General features: G+C 40.4%; 1 protein-coding gene across 1 annotated transcript in view; it reads right to left on the reverse strand.

Annotated features, from left to right (window-relative positions):
• Positions 1–23,872, reverse strand: part of LOC120547915 (calsyntenin-2-like) — a 248,888-nt gene that overhangs the window by 9,634 nt on the left and 215,382 nt on the right. Inside the window, exons 9-12 of the mRNA XM_039783743.1 lie at positions 17,008–17,170; positions 11,171–11,337; positions 9,766–9,914; positions 1,862–2,073 (exon numbers count right to left, since the gene is read on the reverse strand). Coding sequence (XP_039639677.1) covers positions 1,862–2,073; positions 9,766–9,914; positions 11,171–11,337; positions 17,008–17,170 — 691 coding nt within the window. The remainder of the gene's footprint in view (positions 1–1,861; positions 2,074–9,765; positions 9,915–11,170; positions 11,338–17,007; positions 17,171–23,872) is intronic.

A 23,872-nucleotide genomic window follows, 5' to 3' on the forward strand; every position in this document is an offset into this window, starting at 1 on the left:
CATGAATGACAGGGAGAGACAAAGCATAGAAGAAGACGAGGGGGTGATTAACACGGTCCGAATGAGACTCACTGCATGCCCTGCAAAAGAAATATGTGATTTATCTGGAATCCTTTAAGCCCAGAGAGAACACAAAATCTGCTCATTATGGAACTTCTTGCCTCCCGCACCCACACAAACTCTCTCTCCTCATCTCTCTTCTCTCTTTCTTCCATTTCTATGTCTTTCTCTGGCTCCCAGCTAATCTCTTCCCCCCAGCTGCAGTCTCTATTTCACCAGCAGAAAGAGCTCCACCGACTCCTTAAAGCAATGCCACTTTCTGCTCTTCTTCCTCCGCCGCATTACACACAATGGAGGGATAAAACCTCCCTCTCGCTCTGCTTATCTGCTCCTAATTGGCTACGATCGGTGGGGGCCCAGGGCCGAGCCGGGCTGTTTCCAGCCTCGGTGGTCAGATCGTTGGACGAGTCGTCGGGATTTAAATGTCATACTCATTTGGCGCCGGTAAAGGCGGTTCGACCCTGTCCCAAGAATCAGTCTTGTAGAAGGTGCAGGTCTTACTCAGCCCCCTCCCTGTCACATAGGAACAGACAGGAGAGTGGAGGGACTCTGCAGCAGGAAATTGACTCAACATTGGCGAGGAATGCATGGAACAAAAGTCTACATCTTACACTGTAGATTACTTCTGGTAAACGGAAGCACTCAACTGTATCTGAGGGGTTGTTACATGGATGTTCAAACCAGTGGCACATTTACTCAAGTATTGTACTCATGGTTCATTTTTAGGTACTTGGGTTCTCCCGTTTGATGCTACTGTTTACTTCTTCCCCACTACATTTTAGAGGAAATATTGTTTTTACTTGTAATACTTTAAGTGCATTTTTGCGAAAACTTAGTTCTCTACTTCTCTACTTTTGAAATAAAAACACATTTTCTAAGTTTGAATCCAGTACCCTGTGTTAGTTTTTCAGTTGTCTCTTGTTATATGCAAAATATGTTAAACAATTAAAATGTATTGGATATGGATATATGTTTATGGATGTAATATAAGAACTGGATACTGGAGTCCAAGTTGGCGTCAATTCACTTGAATGAAAATGACTCACAAGATATTATCGTTCCACTCGGAGGTGTCGTGCCAACATGTTTTACAGAAGTCTCTTTTATTAAAAGAAACTGGGCCGCATGGGCTTTTTTAGTTAGTTATTAACAACTTCATATTGTGCCGCCGTATTTTTGCTAAGTAACGCCCAGTTTTGAGAGATCCATCTGATGGCCTTGAGTTAAACCCCTCTTGTATCTTGTACCATCCCATATTCTACTGGATATATTCGGAAATACATCCCATTCCAGAAGATAAAGAGCTTATTTTATAGTGTGTATTCATACCTTTACTCAAGTAAAGATCTGAACAATTCCATGCTTTTGAATCACACAGATTCACTGGTAACTACTTTCTTGGAATATTGATAACCTTTACTTACACCAAGCTAGAGAAGCTGGCAGTGTGAGAGCAAAAGCACAACCTTTTTTGAGTTCACGCTGCATGCAGACGTACCAGATGAAAGAAATGCTCTCAGCCGCTAATTCGCAGTCTCATGAGACGTTACGCAATGTTCAGCTTTCTCTGAAGCTTTGTTTTAATAGCGAAACAGGTGGCACTGCATCGGCTTTGTGACATCATGAATAAGTGAACACATAATCAATATGAAAAACAGCTGAAATATTTAGTCAAGACAGCATTCCACATGCAGGGGGGTATGTGTCTACCACTTTGTGAGGTACACTCAGACTTGCACCTTTTGGAGAATGAGCTTGGCACTGGGAAAGTACCCTGTAAGCACCGTGTGATAGTCCATACCTGTGTGATGTGCGGTGGCGTCTGCCCTGGTGACTGTGCTGATGATGTGGAGGTCCTGGAACAGAGCTGTGCCGCCTGGCGCTCTGAGGTCGGAGGCCGGCTGATTCAGTCTCTCCACTCCGGTGATGGTTATCCTGGGCTCACTGGGCTGCAACACCATCACCACTGCATCGATGTCTGGGATGGTGATACAAGTGTCTTCACCAAAACACCTGGAAAGGTGAAGAAGGGGAGTGAGAGCTGATGCGAATAAACAAGCTGGCACTGCTGGCAATCGGCTGGTGTTTTATGACTTTTTGAGACATACTATGCTATTACTGTTTTCAGTGTAAACACTTGGATTGCACACTGGCTTAGAGGTTATCACTGCTGCCAATAGGTAATCAGTGCAGACTCTCACACAGGTTCCATTCTCAGTGCTGGCTGGTGATGTGTTTTCAACATACTGCACTTTGACATTTTAATTCTATACTATGACTTTTTTTGACATACTATAAAATATCAACTATGTGTCAGGACAGATAGCTTAGGCTGATAAGGGTATGATTGGAAGACAGAAGGTTGAGTGTTTGAGTGTTTTATGTTTTGGTAAGTTTTGAGGTCCAATATACTAAGTGAAAGAGACAAATATGCCAAACACAAAGCTTTCTCTTAGGTTATATACTTTAGTGTGATAAGACAATGATTGGAAGATGCAAGATTTTGTGTTCAAACCTTATATGTTTCAGTAATTTTTATCACTTTTTTCGAAATACTATATCTTGACTTTTCATCAGTTTATTCGACATACTATTTGTGCTAGGACCTTTTTACCACTTTTTTTGGCATACGTTACTGTGACTTTTTTCGACATACTATACTATGACATTTTTATCAAAAAAGTGATAACATTTCCGGAAACATATAACGACTATACTATGATTTTTTACGAAAACATAACTTTGTGTCAAGATAGATAGCTTAGGGTGATAAGAGTAACCTTGCAAGACAGAAGGTTGTGTGATCAAATCTTTCATGTTTTGGTGAGTTTTGAGGTCCAATATACTAAGTGAAAGAGACAAAAATGCCAAAAACAAGGTTATCTGACAGCTTAGATAGCTTAGGGTGACAAGACAATGACTAGAATACTGAAGGTTGAGTGTCCAAATCTTCATTATTTTGGAAAGTTTTGAGGTCCAAAATTCCAGGTGAAAGAGACAGATATGCCAAAAACAATGCCTTCTGTCAGGTCAGATAGCTTAGGGTGATAAGCCAATTATTAGAAGACAGAAGGTTGCATGCTTTGCAATTTTTATCACTTTAAAAAAATAATAATAATAGTAATAATAACTGACATGCTATACTATGACTTTTTTATCACTTTTTTATATATACTATACTATGACTTTTTATTACTTTTTCGGGCATGCTATACTTTTATTCTTTTCGACGTGGTATACTATGAATTTTTTATCACTTTTTTCGACATGCTATACTATGACTTTTATATAATTTTTTTTTTCAACATACTATAGTATGACTTTTTTTATCATCTTTTCAAGATTTGATGATATGACTGTTTTTATCACTTTTTTTCGACATACTTACTATACTATGACTTTTTATCACTTTTCCCGACATGCTATACGTTGACATTTTTCGACATACTATACAATTACTTTTTTTGACATACTATACTCAACCTTCTGTCTTCAAATCATACACTTATCACCCTAAGCTATCTGCTCTATGACTTTTTAATCACCTTTTTCAACATGCAATACTATGACTTTTTATCACTTTTTTCGACACGCAATACTATGACTATTTTCGACATGCTATACTATGACTTTTATATCATTTTTTTCAACATACTATAGTATGACTTTTTTTTATCATCTTTTCAAGATTTGATGATATGACTGTTTTTATCACTTTTTTTCGACATACTATACTATGACTTTTTATCACTTTTCCCGACATGCTATACATTGACATTTTTCGACATACTATACTATTACTTTTTTTGACATACTATACTCAACCTTCTGTCTTCAAATCATACACTTATCACCATAAGCTATCTGCTCTATGACTTTTTAATCACCTTTTTCAACATGCAATACTATGACTTTTTATCACTTTTTTCGACACGCAATACTATGACTATTTTCGACATGCTATACTATGACTCTTTTTTTACATACTATACTATGACTTTTTTTTACATACTATACTATGACTTTTTTATCATTTTATTCAACATGCTGTACTTTGACTTTTTTTGGACATATTATGCTATTACTGTTTTCAATACAATCTCTTTGTTTGCCCAGTGGCTCAGGGGTTAACACTGCACCAACAATTAATCAGCACATAATCACTACAGAATCTTACCCAGGTTCAATTCCCAGCATGTAGCATTGTAGACTCAGCCCTTTGTTCGAGTCCCAGTCTGGGTTGGTCCTTTTCATAACTTCAAACTTTTTTCGACATACTATACTATGACTTTTTTATCACTCTTTTTGACAAACTATACTTTGATTTTTTTTCGACCTACCTTACTATGACTTTTTAATAGCTTTTCATGACATACTATACTATGACTTTGTTATCACTGTTTTCAACGTATTATACTATTAGTATTTATAACTATTTTCGACACACTGTACTATTACTTTTTTCGACATACTATACTATGACTTTTTTAAATCATTTTATTGGACATACTGCACCAACTGTCAACCAGCATGCAGTCACTGCAGACTCTGACCCAGGTTCGATTACCAGTCTGGGCTGGCCCTTTTCATGACGTTTTTTTGCCGACATACTATACTATGACTTTTTATCACTCTTTTTACAAACTATACTTTGACTTTTTTTAGACATACTATACTTTGATATACTATGAGGGTTTTTTATCACTTTTTTGACTTACTATACTATGACTTTTTTGGACATACTATGCTATGTCTTTTCTTTGACTTTTTTCAACATATATATTCCATGACTGTAATCCCTTTTTTTCGACATACCATACGATGACTGTTTTCGACATACAATGTTTTGACTTTTTTTAATCATTTTGTTCGACATACCATATGATGACTGTTTTTCGACATGCAATGCTTTGACTTTTTTTAATCATTTTGTTTGACATGCCATGCTATGACTTTTAAACATGCTATACTATGATTTTTCCTTTAAAAAAATTGGTTTCAACATTTTCAGTGAAATTCGTACTAATTAAAGGGGTGATAGAATGATTGTATAGGGTATTTCACACTGTTCCTTATGGTCTCCTAATGGGGTATGTAACATTGGTTGGGCTGAAAATGGCCTGGTTGATAGTTTATTGACCCTTATGCATCCCTGTGTTTTGGCCCTATTTGTAACAAGAGCTTTTCTTCCAAATATGGTATGGTCATGAATATTTAGATGAGCTGCGCGCTGATTAGTTGAGCGAATCCCCATACACACACATTAGAGACGCGCACTGATTGGTTGAGCGAATCCCCCATACACACACATTAGAGAAGCGATAGAATCTCATATTCCAAACACTGCAATATTTAATTACCAAATTCACTTATGATACTTTTTTATGCGAGAAATCAACTATATAAAGCTCAAATATGGGCCGTTTTATGAAAATTGATGGCTAATTGCAAATTTGGTAAGACGTGCCGGACTTTAGGAGCTCCACACAGTCTGACGAGAAAGCGGCAGCCTGCTGGGCTCCATACCCAGCGCAAAGTCACCCTTTGTGGATACTGCACTACCGGGGCTCAGCGGCCTGCTGCCGGCATAACTATAATATATTAACAGTTAGAATTTCATCACGCCACTTATATAACATCTACCCCAATGTCTTACAAAGCTAACGTTGTGTTCGTTTTCAATGTGAGGCATTTTTATGAACGTCACTCGTTTTGTTAGGAGGAGCAGCTAGCTAGCTATATGTAGTATAGTTACAGTATGAATTTCGTCACACAAATTATACAACATCTACCTAAAGGTTTTATAAAGCTAACAATGGTGTCCGATTTCAAGTTAATGAATATTTGTGAACATGAAGGGTTTTGTTAGCTGTGACTGTCCCTTCAATCCTAGCTATGTGTAGCTACAAATCACGGATAGTTAGCTTCATTTTCGGCGTAATTCGAGTATATTTACAGTTTGAATTTCGTCACGCCACTTATATAACCTCTACCCCAAGGTCTTATAAAGCTAACAATGGTGTCCGATTTCAATTTGATACATTTTTGTGAATTTCAGAGGAATTCTAAGAGGAGGCTAGCTAGCTCTCATTGATAGAGCTAGCTCCATCCAGCCGCAGGCTCTATCAATGAGACTCGCGGACAAGAGGTGTTTATTTCACCGATCGTTTGTTTAAATAACTCAACACATTATAATTACACACATTATAAGATTAACTGGAACCTGTGGTAAGAGATTGCTGGCGTAACAAGCTCGCTGACCGCGCTCTCACTCACGCACATGGGGCATTTAGCAGGAAGAGGGGCGTTGCAGGCCCTGGAGCTCTGTCGAGGCAGTGGCGTTTGGTAGTCCATTAACCCACAAAACGGTGACTTTGTGCGGGTATGGAGTGCTGTGGGCTGCCAGCCCTGACGTAGCTCAATCTACCTCACAGCAGGCCGGGGTCTGTGAAGGAAGGCAGGCCAGGCGGCGAGGCAGCTACACAGGCAGCACCAGCTGCTGAAGTCCGACACACAGTCGGACAAAAATTGCAATTAGACATCAATTTTCGTAAAACGGCCCATATTGACCTCGCATAAAAAAGTTTCAGATGTGAATTTTGTAATGGAATAGCAGAGATCTGCGCAACCTAGATTCAGAAGACTAACTGATCTCAGGTCAGTTGTGTAGCCTATGTAAATGTTGGGGCGTGACCGTTCTCTTAATACACCCATGGGCGTGACAAAGGTACAGGTTTTGAGATGCTTACGTAAGCAACTAGCTTTATTGAGATTCGCCTGTTTTCAGCGGCAGTTTCAAAATATGAGATTTTCATAGTTAAGGGGTGTCAATGGGATTTTGAGCTTCTATGTATTTACCCACCGAACTGTCGTTATTCAACTATGACAAGGTAAAATCGGTTTTGCATTCTATCACCCCTTTAAAACCATTCCCAACTATTCTTTCTCACTACTTCACCTTCTTCTTACACAATTATGCAAGCAATCCGGTTTAGCTTTAGCAATTTAGCATTCACAAGCATTTTCTGCAGAAAATGCATTTTCTAGTTCATGGTTTATATCCTACTGTTCTCCTATGCTAATTAGCAGCTGCAGCCTCATTTTAGGAACCCAGATAAAGTTTCTTTCTCCTGTGGATGTGTGTAGTAGTGTGTAGTCAGTAATAACATTGAAATCTAAAAACTAATTTTCACTGGTGACTAATATTACTGAAGCCTTATACGATACCATGGCATTGACTGCAATCTCCCACATACAATATGTCCAGCAAATACAAGTCGCCCTTTGTGAGTGTATGACAGTGTCTCTTAGTGCATGTCTTTATTTTCATCCTGCTTTCACTCAACACTTCTGAGCCCTATTCAGTAACGAGAAGGTCTTATATAAGGACCGTCAAATTAATACACAGCACCAAAAGATGACAGAGGGCACAGAGGGGCACAAAAGACATTTTATAAAATAGCTTGGTCCCTAACACAAGTATAGTGTTCAGCATCAGAATGTAAAACTATGAAATATTACAGCAGCTAATAAAGTTTATCAATACCAACAGGCACTCTTAGCTGTACTAAAAGCTGATAAATCCAGACCACAGGGTTAAAACACTCTGTCAGTGCTCAGGAAGCAGAGACACAGACCTGCAACATTGTTCTTGCTGGGTTTTCACACATGCATGCCTGCCTCCCTGCCTGCCTATCAGCATGTGCTAGCATGTGTTTAAATGCACAGCATCCACTGGCAACCTTTAATAGACAGACACGTATTGGCTCTCTAGGACTTGAGCTAGCAAGCTGTGAGCTCACATCACAGCCACACATGGGGGAGCAGACACACACAGATGCCCATATTCACACAAATGAGTGCAGATATCAGACTCACAACCATTGTGATGCATGATACAAACGTACAGTACACACAGTGTGAAGATTGCATATTGCACATCAATCAAATGAGAAATAAGAGACATTAAAATGAGAGGACAGAGGGGAGAGAGAAGGGGGAGGTGTAAGCCGTGAAAGCTGAACAAACAACCTCATTTTTGTTTTTACATTTCACCAAAAGCCTTTCAAGCACACAAACGTCTGTCAGTGGGAAGGACATCAATGCTTTCTCTCCCTTCTCTAGCTCTGTAACCAGCTACAGCAAGAAGTCATTACAAGCTGATTTCCTGCGTTAGAAACCTGGGCAATAGATTTCAGCTGTTATGCATCCTCTATTTTCTCACCTACATTCTGATGTAAACTGTGCTGCAACACATACATCAAAATATCTGACATTTCTATTGAGCCACATTCCTTCACAGGTATTGGCTATCTTAATATTGGTACGTATTTTAATGGAGAAGTTCATAAATATTAAGAAAGAACTAAAATGCTAGATTACTGAAATAAAGGCATGCGGAATAAGTGGTCGAATAAGATTGTCCCAATGAAAAAAAATGACAGGGGAGTCCACAAAGGTTGTTTTCAAGTTTAGTGCTGTTTGCTTAATTATTTTCTTGATGCCTGCAGTAATTGCAGTTACTATAGGCATCAGCACGAAATAAGTTTCATTGCTCAGCAGGAAATATTTAAAATCTCTGTGCATTTATGAGGAGCGATACTGTCTGTAGCAGCAAGGGGAGTTTATGCAGTTTTGGCAGGATGCCATGTTTCAGACGCGTATGACTAACTTATTTGAGGAGATTTTATTCCACTGGATGTGGAATAAAATCGTGTCTCTTCTGGATGTGAGTATAAAAATAAACTGGAAACTAAAATACACCTCATCAGTGAGTCTCTACATATGTTTTTGAATGGACGCCCTCTCGCACATTTGCCACACATATCCGCAAGTAGTGTTTCACGCTGTTTCCATCCCTCAATACACACATGCACACACACTCAGGCATGCACACAGCTATGGCAACTACAGACCAGTCAGCGGTCTGCAAGAAAAACTTCATTTGAACAACATTTAGCGATGACGCAAGTTTAGCAGTCATTAGCATAATGTATTCCTTGATAATCGGTTTGCCTCTAGCTACGATGACTCTGCTTCATCGCCAGCAGTTTCTGGTCCACGGCCGTGCATCGAACCCAACAGGAGGGTGGGGAGTGAACTCCCAGGGCTGCACTGTAGGGGTCTACATATATTTAAAACAATCATGAATTTTAATGGTAACCCGCTGAGGGAGGCTGTTTTACCAGACAACCTCTCTCTCTCTCTCTCTCTCTCTCTCTCTCTTTTTGCCTCTCTCTCTCTCTCTCTCTCTTGCTTTGTATCTCTTTTTTTCATTCCTCAAGCAGAGTCCAGGCAGAAATATTAATACATGACATGAAAATGTAAAAACTGGCCCCCGGTGGCGACAGCTAACAGAAAACGGTGTATTAAAGGAACAGAAAAGTGACAGCAGAAGAAATGAGAAACAGTGAGAGAGAGAGAAAGAGAGAGAGAAAAGAGTGGGTGGGTGGTGGGTTGGGATCAATGCATGAGAAGAGATTTATTTATCAGTCAGGCTGTGATATCTACTGTGTTGTCTTAACACTTAACAGAAGTGCCGAAGTGGTTTAACACTTCTGATATCTGAAAGAGAAAATACAGTGAAACCGGGACAATAGGAAAGGACTTAAGGAAACAATCCTAGGAATGTAGCTAGAAAGTAAAAAAAAGAATAGAGAAAAAAACAACTTTAATAAGAAGGAAGAACAAAAGTGCTGTACGTACTGGACGGCAGTGGAGATGTGCAGACGTCGGATGCCTGGTGTGGGAAACTGACGAGAGTTTATGTAGGAAACTTTCCTCACAGCAGCATTCATGTTTTCCAAGTCCTCTCCCTCCATTACCAACATAGACTGTGCTGGGTTAAAGTGAAACTATGGAAAGAGAAAACTGAGATGTTAGATGGCTAGAGACCTGAAGCAGTTCATGATAAAATGTTGAAACGTGAACAGAGACATTTATAGCTGGAGTCAATCAGTTCCATCAGTTTCAAGCAATTCAGGCATTTGTAAATATATTTTCTGTACTGGAATTAATGGAAAGCAGTGGCTACATAGACGATAGTAGTATAATAGTGAAAGGAATATGTGTGTACTTTGTTGTAAAGGGTCTTAAAAAACCCACTGGTATGGCCCTTTAAAGAGGCTAGAAAATTGTCAGTGGACTCTTCTCACAAGTATGACAGATGTGTGTGTTCTCCTGCAGGGATTGATGGTAGTGATTTGAGGCCCTTCTTTCTTAAAATAGGGTTTAGTGGTCTCCTGCTAGAACTGCACTGAGTGCCTCCCATTTTAAAACTCCCCTAAAACTGGCTCTCAGCAGCAAGGTGACAGTACTTCAGCACTCCATGGGGCTCTCAATGCTCCCATTTTCTGTCATTTTTCCCTTACCACCTTTCCTTCTCTTGCTGTCTCCACTCATCTTCTCTGTCCCCTTACTGTCTATCTGCCACAAACTCCCTCCATCTTTTCTTCCTTCCCTGTTATTCTCTTCTGATTTTGCTGTGCCAGCCCTACACCTGCCAAATGCTCTCCTTAAGCCTCCCATAGACTTATGGGAGCTGAAGAAAATGAAATAGCTTTTAAAAGATAAACTACACTGGCCCTAGAGAGGTTGTCCTCTCCTCATCCCACCTTGTCTTCTCAAAAGGCTGGCAAGGATCTCTTTGCTGCACCACAGCCCAATGAGCTCTATGCAAAGAGCAGCAGGAGGGAGAGAAGAGTGAAGAGAGATAGGTGGAAAAGGAGTTAAAGGAGCTGAGAATGGGTGGGTAGGGGGCAGGCTTTGAGTCTACAAAAAAAAACCTATCCATCTTGACTGCCCTCTATCTTCCACAGTGCAGGGAGATGGATTAGCTGAGCTGGTGAAAGTGGGGTGGGGGTGTGGGGGCGTCTGAGGGGTTTCTCGGAAGCCAACTGATTTAAAGAAGTACTGTTTTTGTGTGTCAGTAGAGTCAGGACTGTACTTGTACTGGACTTGGACTACATTTTAAGAAATAGTTTAACATTTTTGGGAAATTAGCTAATTTGCTTTCTTGCCGAGAGTTACAGAAGATGAGAAGTTTGATAACACTCTCATGCCTGGATGGTAAATTTGAAGCTATGGTCAGCAGCCAGTTATGAATGAACACCTTTATGCTCTTATCCAGACTCTCGAGGGAGTTGATGTCCAGTCCTTCTTTGCAGGCCTGCAGACAAGAAATTACTTTCTGACTTTCGATCTTCCCCGGTCGGATGGTCAATCCAGAAAGGCTGCCCCGGAAGTACTGAGTGAACCACGGCTTGGTCACCTCCCCACCTACACACACAACCATACACACATATACATTACAGTAAAATAACTCATAAGGCCTTTCTGTGATTTAAAAGCACAGGATTGTTTGTGGTGACACCACTGGTTATAAGCAGTATTTGCTTTGGTGTTTTTGCACCCAATGTTACATTGTTTTAAATGTTTGCAGAAGCACAAAACCTACTGGACAAGAATTAATTAGATAATCTACCAGAACAAATGCAATGCTCCTCTACCCATTCTTTTCTTTTCTGTTACTCAGCCAGCCAATCTAGGCGGGATAAAGGTAAGGAACAAGTCAACATGGTCAAAGTATGTTCTCTGAACTCCGTAAAGGCCAAAAACAGCAAGAGAAATCCTGAAACCGTTCATTGGCTGAAAGGTTACTATCTGTGGGTATCAAAACTTCACCTTTATTTTCTAACTTCCTCTTTCCTTCTCTCTGCTTTTCTCTAGCTCTGGCTGTAATCCACCCAAGCCCTAAAGGTACAGTCCCTTCATCTAATAACACAATCCAAACCTATTCATGAAGTGAAGTAGTGACTGATGGGTGAAGATATAGCTAAGGTGAATACCAAAAACATTCTTTCTGTCTCTCTGTATCGGTCTAGCCTCTCTGCACACTTCTTTTCTCAAATGATTATTGGAGGCAAGCAGCAAACAGTGGTTTATAATATTCTTTTCTTAACTTTACTGTTGGGTTAGTGTTACAGTAAAGCCATAGTCCCAGTGCCATTTGCTGTGTTTTCAATAACTGAGTTTATTATCCTGTGCATGGTTGTCTGAAAATAAAGAAATTAAAGAAAAGCTACTACCTGCTACAGTAGCCTATACTTTTGAGCCACTGTATGTTGCAATTGTAGTTCCCACCAGTAGATGCAGCAAATGAGGGAACTGGTCCAAACATCTAAATCATCTTCAGTGGCTACAGTGTTGTAGACAGCAATCACCATCATGAAAGGGAGAGCAGCAGCACTCGATCACTCAGATGTCAATGCATTTAGGACCTTTGAATTATAGGTACATTCTCTATAGGTTGGGCTGAGATGGTAGAGCATAGTGAGACAGGAACGTAGCTCCCATGCTGCTCTTAACTACCCTCTTACCTTTACCCTCAGCAGCATGTACACAACTTTCTTTACCTTACTACCTGACTTGAGTATGACCCACACTTTTGTTTTTTAACAGTAGGTCCTGGGTCTTGATTGTGCATTGAGTGGCCTCCCAGATGCATGCAGTTGCTGGAGGAGATGAACCAGGTAATCCAGTTAGTGACTGCAGAAATACTCTGTAATATTTTACAGTAGCTGGAGTTGGTGGAGTCCTCAATTCAAAAGCCCTTGGTTACACTTCATCAGACATCCCCAAGCTTGACCCAAGTAACCCTAATTCCCTGCGAACGATGCAAGCACATATATCACTGCCCTAAGTGATTTATCCAGGTTCTGAAAAGCTCAGTCAGTGCTGGTGGAGACATAGCTGACCACTACTGGAAACACCTTATCATGCCCTACTTTCTGGTGTGAAAATGTACGAGACTGTAGCAACTGCAGACACTCATGTTAAAATGATCTGTATGATTTCTAAACTGCAGCTACATTGTACACTGTGGCCAGTTGGATAGAGCTCCCTTGTTGCCCCTGTAGTGGTTATCTACCTGTCAACCTTCCCAGACTAGAGACTAATGCCGCCTTTTTCTTGACTGGTCAGATGGAAATATGGTGGCAGCTATAAAACCTACCTGTGCCTTTCTGTCATCACTCTCTCTTTGTTGCTCACTCAATGTTTTCACATTCCATTAATTTAGATCTAGCGCCTTCAGCATGCTTGTGCTGCACTGTATGCCCTCATGCACCTGCTCCCACATTACTGTGAGAGTTTTGGAGAGGCAAGCGGGGAGACAGACTCTTTGATGTTCTTTTCATATTAGGTTTTCTCTCTTACCAACGATATTGACTGGTCACTAAACCCCTTTTCCAAACCTGTCCTGTCAAGCTTTGGACAGCTGCATTCCAAAACCAAAAACAAGTCTAAAAGTGTTAGGAAAGGCTTAAATGGTTTATCTACATAAGCTGCAAGTGGTAACATGACTGGCTAACTAGCTTACCACCTACAGCAGTACCTTACATTTTAATTCCACAGCCATAGCATATCATTAACTTTTTACAATAGTTTGTGGGGTTACAGGTTACGTAAAAAAGCCCTTTTCTTAGCACATCTAGTAAGTAGTAAAACATATTAATGCTGTTTTCTTTCATTTCTGTATCTTCTACATGACTAATGTAACTGGTGAGGATGCTGATTTCTTTGACATACCGCTTTAGCCTCAGTCTTCACATGATATCATGCATCCATCTATTGCTTATTTAAGACTCCTTTTACAGGATATTTGTTTTAAAATTAGTCAGCTGGAAACATTAAAAAGTCAGCTGGAGACAACTTTTTTTTTTACCAACCCTTGTTTTTGTCTTTATGGGTCTGAAACATTAGTATAAGGAATTTTCGGTGTGAAATGTGCTACAGTTATAATTGTTAACTGCATATGTGTTGTGCCAGAATGGTACATTTGAAAGGAGGCTGAACAGTCAATGGTTTATGATGGTCATTCTGTATATCACTAAGTATGTGTATTCACACTTCTTAGTGTGTCAGCCCCACATTGATCTTAAACACTGAAATGTTGGTTATCTAGCTCTTGTTTCAGTTCAGTATAATAACCACAGCTGCTTTGCATATTAAAAAAGCCATCCCCTGCAATAGCGCTTGCTGATACCCTGCCAAGCACCAGGGGAGCAGAGTCTATCTTATAAAATCACAAGCTCACATTTGGATTCAAGAATATTAAACTATGCCAAACCTATTCTTTCCTCTTTCTTTATGCTTCACCTGCTCTTTCTCCTTAACTCAGCTACTATTTTCTTCCCTTTTACCTGCCTTCTCTTTAGATGTCCACCTATCAGCTCTGTCCCACCCTAACAGATGTTATCAATTTAGGCCATGGCTAGAGCAACCATTAAGAGTCCCAGACAGAGACGCAGAGAAGAGGGGATTAGCGAGACGCTGTGGAGCGAGAATGATACGGGTGATAAAACCGCTGATCATTCCACTTTACAGAGGTTGGTTTTTACATGGTGTCAGCTCTCTTTGCCTGCTCTGTGCAGTGCTCCTTGCTCAATAGATCTTCACTCTCCCTTTTCCTCAGCTTTGTTTGCGTAATTTCCAAAAGAGTAACAGGTGAGATAGAAGAGGCATGGGTGAGCTGGAAATAAGATCATTACTTAAGTGTACCTGTATCCTCGTCTGTGTGCCTATATTTGGTCACTATACTGTATATACACATATTTATGTTTCAATTTGTGCATGTGTGTAATCATCAATACATCTTCCTGCATGCTTCTTGCTGTGATGAGGGAAGCCAGAGAGGCTGAACAGCAGTGAGATACACAGTCGAGGAAAAAGAAGAATGAGGCGAGATGAGTGTGTTGCTCTTCGTTGCCTGACTGTTACACACTTCTGAACACTCTGCACAAGGTCAGAGGGTAAATATAGGCTGACTGTGTGAAAACTGCACTCCCAGCACTTACTCTCAGAGGTGAATGAAGAAGGATGGGTGGGGGGTGGGGGGCAACCCTTCTATTAGAGAATAGGAGATAATTAAAATGTACAAATGCAACCTTTACAGCTGGATAATTTACTGCTGTGTTGTTGCAGCAGGAAGTCACATTGTTGTGTATTTTGGGCTACTATCAGATTCGTAGTTGAGATACACCTGATGGATTGTGGGTAACTTTAGCTTCCGTTGTTGGTGTTAGCCATGCTGCTGTAAAGATATGCTGTTGGGCTAATAAATGTAATATTTATGTCGTAGTCTGGGTTATCATTGTTATATCTAGTAACATGAAAAAGTGAAAAATATAACACACACTAAAAAGTGTATCTCATGCATCTTAAAGCAATGCAATCCAATAGTTTACCCGTAGTGTTAAAATCAATTTGAGTAGTGATGTGCATACGTGTTCCCATGGTTACAAAGTGATCTCGTATATAAAAAAAGGCTTTACATAGATCAGGGGATCACTTTCTTAACAGTTCACGTTCAGCAGTTAAATGCAATAGAAGTTTAGCCTTTGAATATGTGTTAAAGCCACACATCAACTCTCACACAGTCCTGTAGTTGGATTACAAACTAAGTAATAATTGTCTGACCAAAGTAAGTCAGACAATTATCTTTATTAGGATTTAAATAGCTTCTGAAGAAGTATTTGCTGTCATTAGCCACCTATAATGGCAGTTTGTGGCAGGTTTAATTACAGATTTTACAGTCTGAAAGTCTTGCCACACCACACTATAATGCTTTCTTTGGATAAGTATCAGAAATATGATACTTCTAGGTTGTAATCATTTGCTGTGATCAGGACATCATTTCGTATGGTTCGTATGAACACTTATCCTACTGGTCACGTGATGACAGGTCACATGACATAAATTTAGCGGTCTTTACAGTTCAATTTAGCCGAGAAAAGGTTACTGTGAGCCGGGTATAGGGCACTGTGAGTTGCCGGTCATTTCAGACCAAACCATGAAATTATATCATGACATATAATTAAATATTACAAAATGTATCTGCAGCCATACTGTTTTGAGCTGAAAACTCTTTTTCATCTTTGCACACTGTCACTTTGTCCTGTCTGAACTCTAAAATTATTAATGTCATTCAGCAGTGCAACAGAAAAGCAGAGATAAACCCACTACTGCAGTTCTGCAAATGTTTAATTTCTTTTCGCTACTGATCTAACTCAGATCCAAAGCTTCAGGAGCCAGTTAGACAATACATGAGCTCATCTTTGCATCATGTTTGCAATCAACATGCTGGACACTTAAAGCACAGTGCTTTGAAAAGGCAATCAGTTGTGGCTAACGGCTTATATTAAGATTTCAGTATCACCTTTACAACTCTTTACTGAGGCTTAGCCCACTACTAGAAAAGTTTAAATAGTCTCTGAATTCCCTTTTCTACTCAAGGCCCTTTTAATCCTTCTAAAGGCTTGCAGTTTTCTATGAAAGAACTGGAATGAGGAGGAGGAGGAGGAGGAGGAGGAGGAGAAGAAGGACTGGGAGGAGGGGTTCACCACTGCAGATGAAAGCGACACGTGATGACCTGCTCCCGCTCAAAAATATATCTTGACTCCTTATCTGAGGCTAAGCATCACTGAGCAGTCTCATTTGGGCTATCAAATAAATGGTAAGCTGTACTGTGAAAAAAAGTGCCCTTTCTTCTACCCTTGTGCAATTAGTGGCAGCTATCAGTTTAGAGGACAGTTTAATTGCACGCGTTCATTCACACTGGTTCAATCATTTGTCAAAGGCACACTAAGTGCTCCTCATAATAACATTGTTCATTCAAGGCAGAATAACATGTTCCACACCCAATGAGTCCCTTAGTAATAATACTTCAGAAAATGTTATTCATAGTCTTCGACTTGCTCCCATATAGAAGCTATATTCAATCAGCAGAATACCCAATATACACAGGCTTTTCACTGTCTTATTATCAGCATCATCACCATCTCTATCCCCATTGACATCATCCTCATCATCATCATCATCATCATCATCATCATCATCATCATCATCATCATCATCATCATCATCATCAACACAGCTCTTCCCACTCACCTTGCCAGCAGGCACCGACTGTGAGCTGCACGTCAATCTGTGAGGGGTGGATGGGCCAGTCGTCAGTCACCAGGTAGGGGTCGTAGGTTACTCCGTCCACATAGAGCGTCACCACTGGGAACTCCACGTTGATAACGTAGTAATGCCACTCCTTGTCACAGATCTGTGTGAGAGAAAAACAGAGAGAAAGCTCAGAAAGTCATACATGCCCTACATAATTAAATATAATGTAACACTTAGCTGCTGTGGTTATCCACTTTTAAAGAAATAGTTAGAAACTTTGGGAAATACACTTATTCGCTTTCTTGCCTAGAGTTTGATTGGAAGATTGATACCACTCTCATGTCTGTACTATGGTCTGTACACTACATATTAAGCTATACAGCCAGCAAGACAGTTACCTTAGCTTCGCATTAAGACTGGGACAGGAAGAAACAGCTACCTGGCTCTGTCCAAAGGTAACCAATATAAGTCTCCTAGCGCCTCTAATATCTTAAATTTCTTTTTTGGTGTAGTGTAAAGACTGACAATAAAACCGGACATGTATTCATCACTTATGGTGATGTAACTGGCCTCCTTTTGGGTAGGCAGGGTCTTAAATAGGGTTGAAGATGTGTGTGTTGGGGGTGTGAAATCGGTAAACGTGTCTGGATTATTCTCTGGTGCAGCACCATCCAAACTCCCCTCTATATCCCCACAATGTCTGTGTTGTGCATCTCTGTCTGTCATCAGCCACATTTTTAATAATCCATTCACACTCGCACACAAGCAAAACAGCAGGCCAAAACTTGGACAAATAGGAAAACCATTACAAACACACATGTAATTCACCAGTGGATTGATGTTTTCTTTTTCCTGGTATTTGTAATGCTTCTCATTTTATCATAGAAATGTGTTAACATTGCACATGGGAACTGTTTTGGCAGACCACTAGTGAAGTTATTTCAACTTTGTGTTACCCATAAATCATGCAAAGTGGATTTATTAAATCAAATCTCTTGTCCTCTTTATGCCAATGATGGGAATCTATATGACAAAGTATGTTGCCTCAGTTAGGAGGGAATGGTTGTTCTATTGCAGCTCTACCTTGGGATTTATTGTGAAAAAAACAGTAATATTTTTTAACATGAATTCTTGGCTTGTGAGTTTTAAAGCAGACTGGTTTCCTCTGTGCTTAGCTCTCAATGAAATGCATTAATGCATTACCTGTTTAACCTATTCTGAAAAATGCTTGACTGTACCACTCTTCAGCATGCTTGACCATGCATTTTAATTGATTGCACAAGCCTACTAATGCCTGTCTGTGTGTCTCACAGTATATCTATCTCCCATTCCTCTTTCTCGGCTTCAGGCTATGCTTTACCTCAGCAGACAGTGCCAACACTCATTGGGCCGTACTTCACCTCTTCCTCTCAGCTACTCTGATATAACCTGTGACAGCTTTTGAACACTTAGCCTTGGGTAACCTCCCTCTCTAATGAAGAGCGCTCGGCAGCCTGCTTATTAACACCATGCTAGCGCAGCAGATGGGAGCTCTAATCAATCCGGTTCATTTTCGCTGCTATTGAGGTGCGATATACAACATCTGGCCTATTGGTGATCATTCTGCACAGCTGCTTAACACATATGCGGCATGTCGATGTGCTGAGTCGGTGCTCAGAATCAATAGGGGGATAATCTGATTGTGGATTTGATGGTGCTGCAGATGGGAATGATACTGAAGGAACTTTGATTGGCTAGTTGTTGGGATATTAGGTCATGCATAAACACATACACAAGGGATCCCTGCACATGCAGTCCCTATGCTTTGTGTATACAAGTTGTTTAGATATGATTTCAATGTCTGTCAAGGATACATATCGAATACATGTTGCACACTTGCTCTTAATCTTAAACGTGTCTGTTGCATTATTTGGATTTCTCAATCTGGTTACATCTCATTTCTCATGTGCCAAGTGTAAAACGTGCACACACACTAATCCCTCTGACATTTACACATGCTGACTGTCCCTTCCCATGCTCTACCCGCTTCTTCCCTGTTTTTGCTGTTCAGTATTTCAAAGAGAGCTCGGGCCCATATGGGATCTGAGTGCCTAGTGGGTGACTTCCTTATGCAGGCTTCAAAGGGGAGATGGCGAGGCACTCTTGCCCAAGAGGAGGCTGCCTCTGCCGAGTTGGGATGTCAGTTGGAGATCTCTCTCAGGGAAAAGAAGGGGGGAGAGAATTATGTAGCCACACACGTCAATACTTTGTGAAGCAGAGGAAGAGCTTGTGACTAGGGCAGGACTGATATGTGTATTTGAAGAGCGATTTGGATACCCATATTCTTGTTGTTAAGGTGCTGATGTTTCATATCTGGTGTGCATTTGGGGTATAGGACATATTTTGGGTTGAGTCTCAGTTTAGGCTCAGCTATGTCCCAGTGTTACATACACTGCAGTGAGCCCTTAGTGTGGCGATTATATATTTTATTTAAGGTAGTCTAAAAGTTGTCTTGCGACAATAACCAAACTGGCAATGTCTAATGTTAGCTATCATTGATGTACTGCTGTTCCAAATAGCTCTACGCTCCTGAGTAGGCCTACGTTAAACTTAGTTTTAGTATGTAGGCTACTGTAGAACCTTGTTTGCAAGCTGAGCCTGAGATTGAAATTGTCTGAAATTTTTTTCTTCTGTTTTTTTTCGGTAGTAGGGTGGTTTACTATCACAATCAGGCCAAACTTGACTTGACGTTTTTCTCTACATCCCTCCATTTTACAGAGCCCCCCGAAGTCCTGAAAAATTATTTTTTTTAATCTTTTTTGCACAATATGAAATGGTTGTGTGCACACATTTGTATCTTTTGCCTGCAAGAGAAAAAAGAAAGAAAATCTTTCAGGATTTGGATACTTTGGGGGCTCCCTATTCTCTTGTGCATAAATATTAGATCCATCTTGTGCACACAAGATTTAAAAAAGTATCATCTCGATCTCCACTCACTTAGTAGCTAAAATTCAACAAGTTGTTTCTACAGCATTTGAACAAAAGCCAAAGATTATGATGAAAATCACTCAGCCAATTCAATGATAGTCATGTCGATAGAAATGGTTAACTTTCAGATCACAATGACATTTACAGTTGATGGAGGTGGCACAAAAGTTCGGCTTCTTGTCAGTAAAATGATTAGAGCTTGAGAGAACAGGTGCACTGCTATGCATGGGAGACGCCAGCTGGACACAGACAGAGAAACTTTGTTGCATGTGTGCGTGTTTACTGTGTGTGGGTGTGTAGGGAGTGGAATCAGTGTCTATTACAAAAGCTCAGAACTGGAAATAACTCAGAGAACCAGCCACCAGGGCACAAGCTCAAAGTTTTATACTACTGAAAAAAGCCACTGCGAGTGTGTGTACATGTGTACACAGGGTTGTGCATTTGCGTGAGAAAAAGCAAGATGATTCCGCAATGATACGCCTCTTGTAATATCACCTACCCACAAACAGTCTTGCATACATGGATGCCCAGGCATCAATTCAGCCCCATTAAGTGTCAACTTCAAAAACTTCAAAGCTCCTACGTTAAAGTTTAGGAGAACAGCTCTGGCTTGTGTTGCTTATGAAAGCAAAGCAAAAAGTTTTCTATTCCCCAATCCCTCCACTTTCCTCTGTCTCTGCCTGATGCAAATTGACAGACGGAAGGAATGAATGAAATAAATAACCATACAAACAAAGGAGAGGGAGGACACGAAACAACCAGAGGACAAAGAAAAGAAATTGAAAGAGAGAGTGAAGAGAGCTAGAGAACGGAAACATCACACATCAAAGATCCTTCATCATCTCTTGGGGCACTCTATGGCGAGAAGAAAACAACATTGCTATCTGCCTCCCCCTATCTCACTCTTTTTCTCTCTGCAGTTTTATTTGGTCTCTTTTCTTCTTTTCCTGTCTGTCCTTTAGAACCTGATTGTGGGAGTCGTTGCCTCAAGTCCTTTGGAGTTGAAAGTCTTTAAGAGATCTGTCACCCAATCAAACCTTCTAACTTCAAACAAGAGATGGAGGAACGAGATAGGAAAGGTAAAAAAATAAGGAGAGAGGAGGTGATCTGACTTCGGAAAGTGGCAGGGCAGAGGGATGATAGTGAGGGAGGGTGGAGATAAAAAGAAAAAGAGAAGGTGGCGGAAAATAAAGGATAGTAGGAAAGACTTAAAGAAGAAAGTGTATCCTTACAGAGCCACAAGCAAGGCTGCAGATTGTTAGTGTTGTTTATTTACATCACAATGGGTCTGTGTACCAAGATGGACATCATAAAGGTAGTTTGGGGATCACAATGAACTGGTAAGTCATGTAAGACCAGACAAAGACAGCATCAACATGAGGCTATTCTTGGCTTGTAGTGTAAACGTAGGGGGCAGGACTGAGAGAGAGAGAGAGAGAGAGAGAGAGAGAGAGAGAAGAGAGATAGAGAGAGATAGAGAGAGAGAGGGAAAAAGATGGAAGGAAGAGGAAGTATAAGAGGTGGAGGGAGTTAAAGGGGGGGCCTATAGAGCCTGCTGGAGGAAGGATCCACAACAGAGATTGATGAGCATTGGAAACAAGGTGACTTTAAGGAGGGGTGGTGAGGAGGAGCCAGGAAAGGGATGTGAAAATGGCAAAGTGAAAGCAGAGGTGTTAACTGAAGGGATTGGATTGGCTGGGGGGGATTGGATGGAACTGTACCATAATAAGCTGGAAATTGTGACATTATGACAAAGGAGAGGTAGAGGAACATCACTGTAACTATACGTAACTATCATTTAAGTAAATTCAATGACTTTAATTGTATAACTGTCTGATAGGAGCATCAGTGCAATGATACTGTCCCATTCATATGTGAAAGCAATAGACCTATATATAGTTAAATCTAAAAAATATTGCAAACAGAAGTGAAATGGATATATTTATATATTTATAAATAGCAGCTTGGTGGTTAGCTGCCACAGCAGAGAAAAGATGTCCTGGTTGGAGTTGTATGTTGTAAGTTTTCTCGAGGTGCTAATGTTTCTGGCCTCCCAGAAGGTCTGAATAATAGTAGGTACGGATAGTCTTGCCATTGTCCTTGACCAAGTCTCTGGCCTTGAACGAGTTTAAAATCAATCTGAGATGATCAATGATTTGGTTTATAAAAAGATGCATCCTAAAAATGATGTGCCATATTATTATCCTGAGCTTTATTTCTTTACAATGTTCCAAAGCAATGCACACAGCTCTAAAGCTTTAGACAAACAGCACCTGTAGTTGTCTTTCTTAAATGTGATAATCGAGCATTTGAAAAACTCGTAACTCCACTCCAAAGTTCTACATTTTGTGAAATACACTTATTTGTTTCAATGTCGAGAGTTACATGAGAAACATTTGTCTGGCTTTAGAAATACATTGCCTCCATATTCATCAACAAAAGTACTGCTTGCTAAGGCATAATTGCCATAAATCATTGTCAGCTCGGTGTCAACATGGAAACCATTATCATGTCAATGCTGTAAGCATCCAAAATTGTGTGTCTGAAAGCCTACAATTAAAAAAGAAGAAGAAACAATTCAAAGAAAGTGATATTGGAGAAACAATATGTGTGTGTGTGTTTGTGTGTGTGTGTGTGTGTGTGTATACAGGACTGTACTGTATTCATGTCAGTGTGTGTATGTGTGTATGTGGGAGAAGTACTTGAAGGTGACTATGAATTACCGGCTGGCAAAAGTGACTAATTAGAGTAGCAATTATCCTGCCGCTCCCGGCAAAGACTTGGCGTCAACAGCCAAATGACCTCACCACAAGCTCATAATGGGCCAAACACACACACATGCACACGTCTGCACGCGCATGCCGTACGCCTCGCACGCAACGCACAAAATGTTCACATAACCATCATCCCACTTTCACACATCTACATACCTTCAAAAAGCATGCAAGAACTTACTGATGACACACACGCACACACACACACACACACACACACACACACACACACACACACACACACACACACACACACACACACACACACACACACACACATACAAACTCCCTTCCACACCCTCCAGAGACAGGGAACAGCGTAAAAATGTGATGATGCATCATTTTCTTAAGCACCTCCATCCATCTTCCCTTCCTCACCATATCTCAATCTCTGCTTTTCACACCCTTCATTTAAGGATGAGGTTGGGAAACCTAAACCTGAAATTTTGTGTATGTGTGTGTGTGTGTGTGTGTGTGTGTGTGTGTGTGTGTGTCAGCACATAATGGGCCACAAACACACACATACACACACACACACACACACACACACACACTAATATCCACAGGATTTTTAGGCTGCATGGCCATTGACTTTCTCAACCTGGAGAATAATTATTACTACAAATATCACTGTCTGGGTGGTAGAGTGGTCTAAATTGTATACACTAGCATGTAATGCCAGGGTTTGAATTGATGCTACTGTACAGGTCGTCCTAGATTGTCTTTAAATATGTGGTTTGGGTTAGGTTTCCTATTCTGTAAAGAACAAAGAACAAAGCAATCCATTGTTTCCTTTAAGCTCTTTTCCATTTAGGGTTCACACTAATTTATTACAAATGAACAAAGAGTTGTACATGTGAAACCCCATGAAGACACAGGCATTTCATTGGATAGTTTTGGTGACCTACTTATCTTGTATCAGCAGCATCAAACTTTATTCTGGTGCCTGACAGCAGGTCACACAGCACTTATTTGCCGTTACTTATCTTTTCTGTTGATCACAAAGAGCTCACACAGAAACAGGTGGTTAAGACCATTATGTGAGATGGGTTTCACAACATGAATTATGGTATGGTTGGTAAATTAAAGTCTGTTCTGTTTTTCCTTGGTAAGTTTGTGTC

This window comes from Perca fluviatilis, chromosome 2 (genome assembly GCF_010015445.1).
Source record: "Perca fluviatilis chromosome 2, GENO_Pfluv_1.0, whole genome shotgun sequence".
Classification (NCBI taxonomy): Eukaryota; Metazoa; Chordata; class Actinopteri; order Perciformes; family Percidae; genus Perca; species Perca fluviatilis.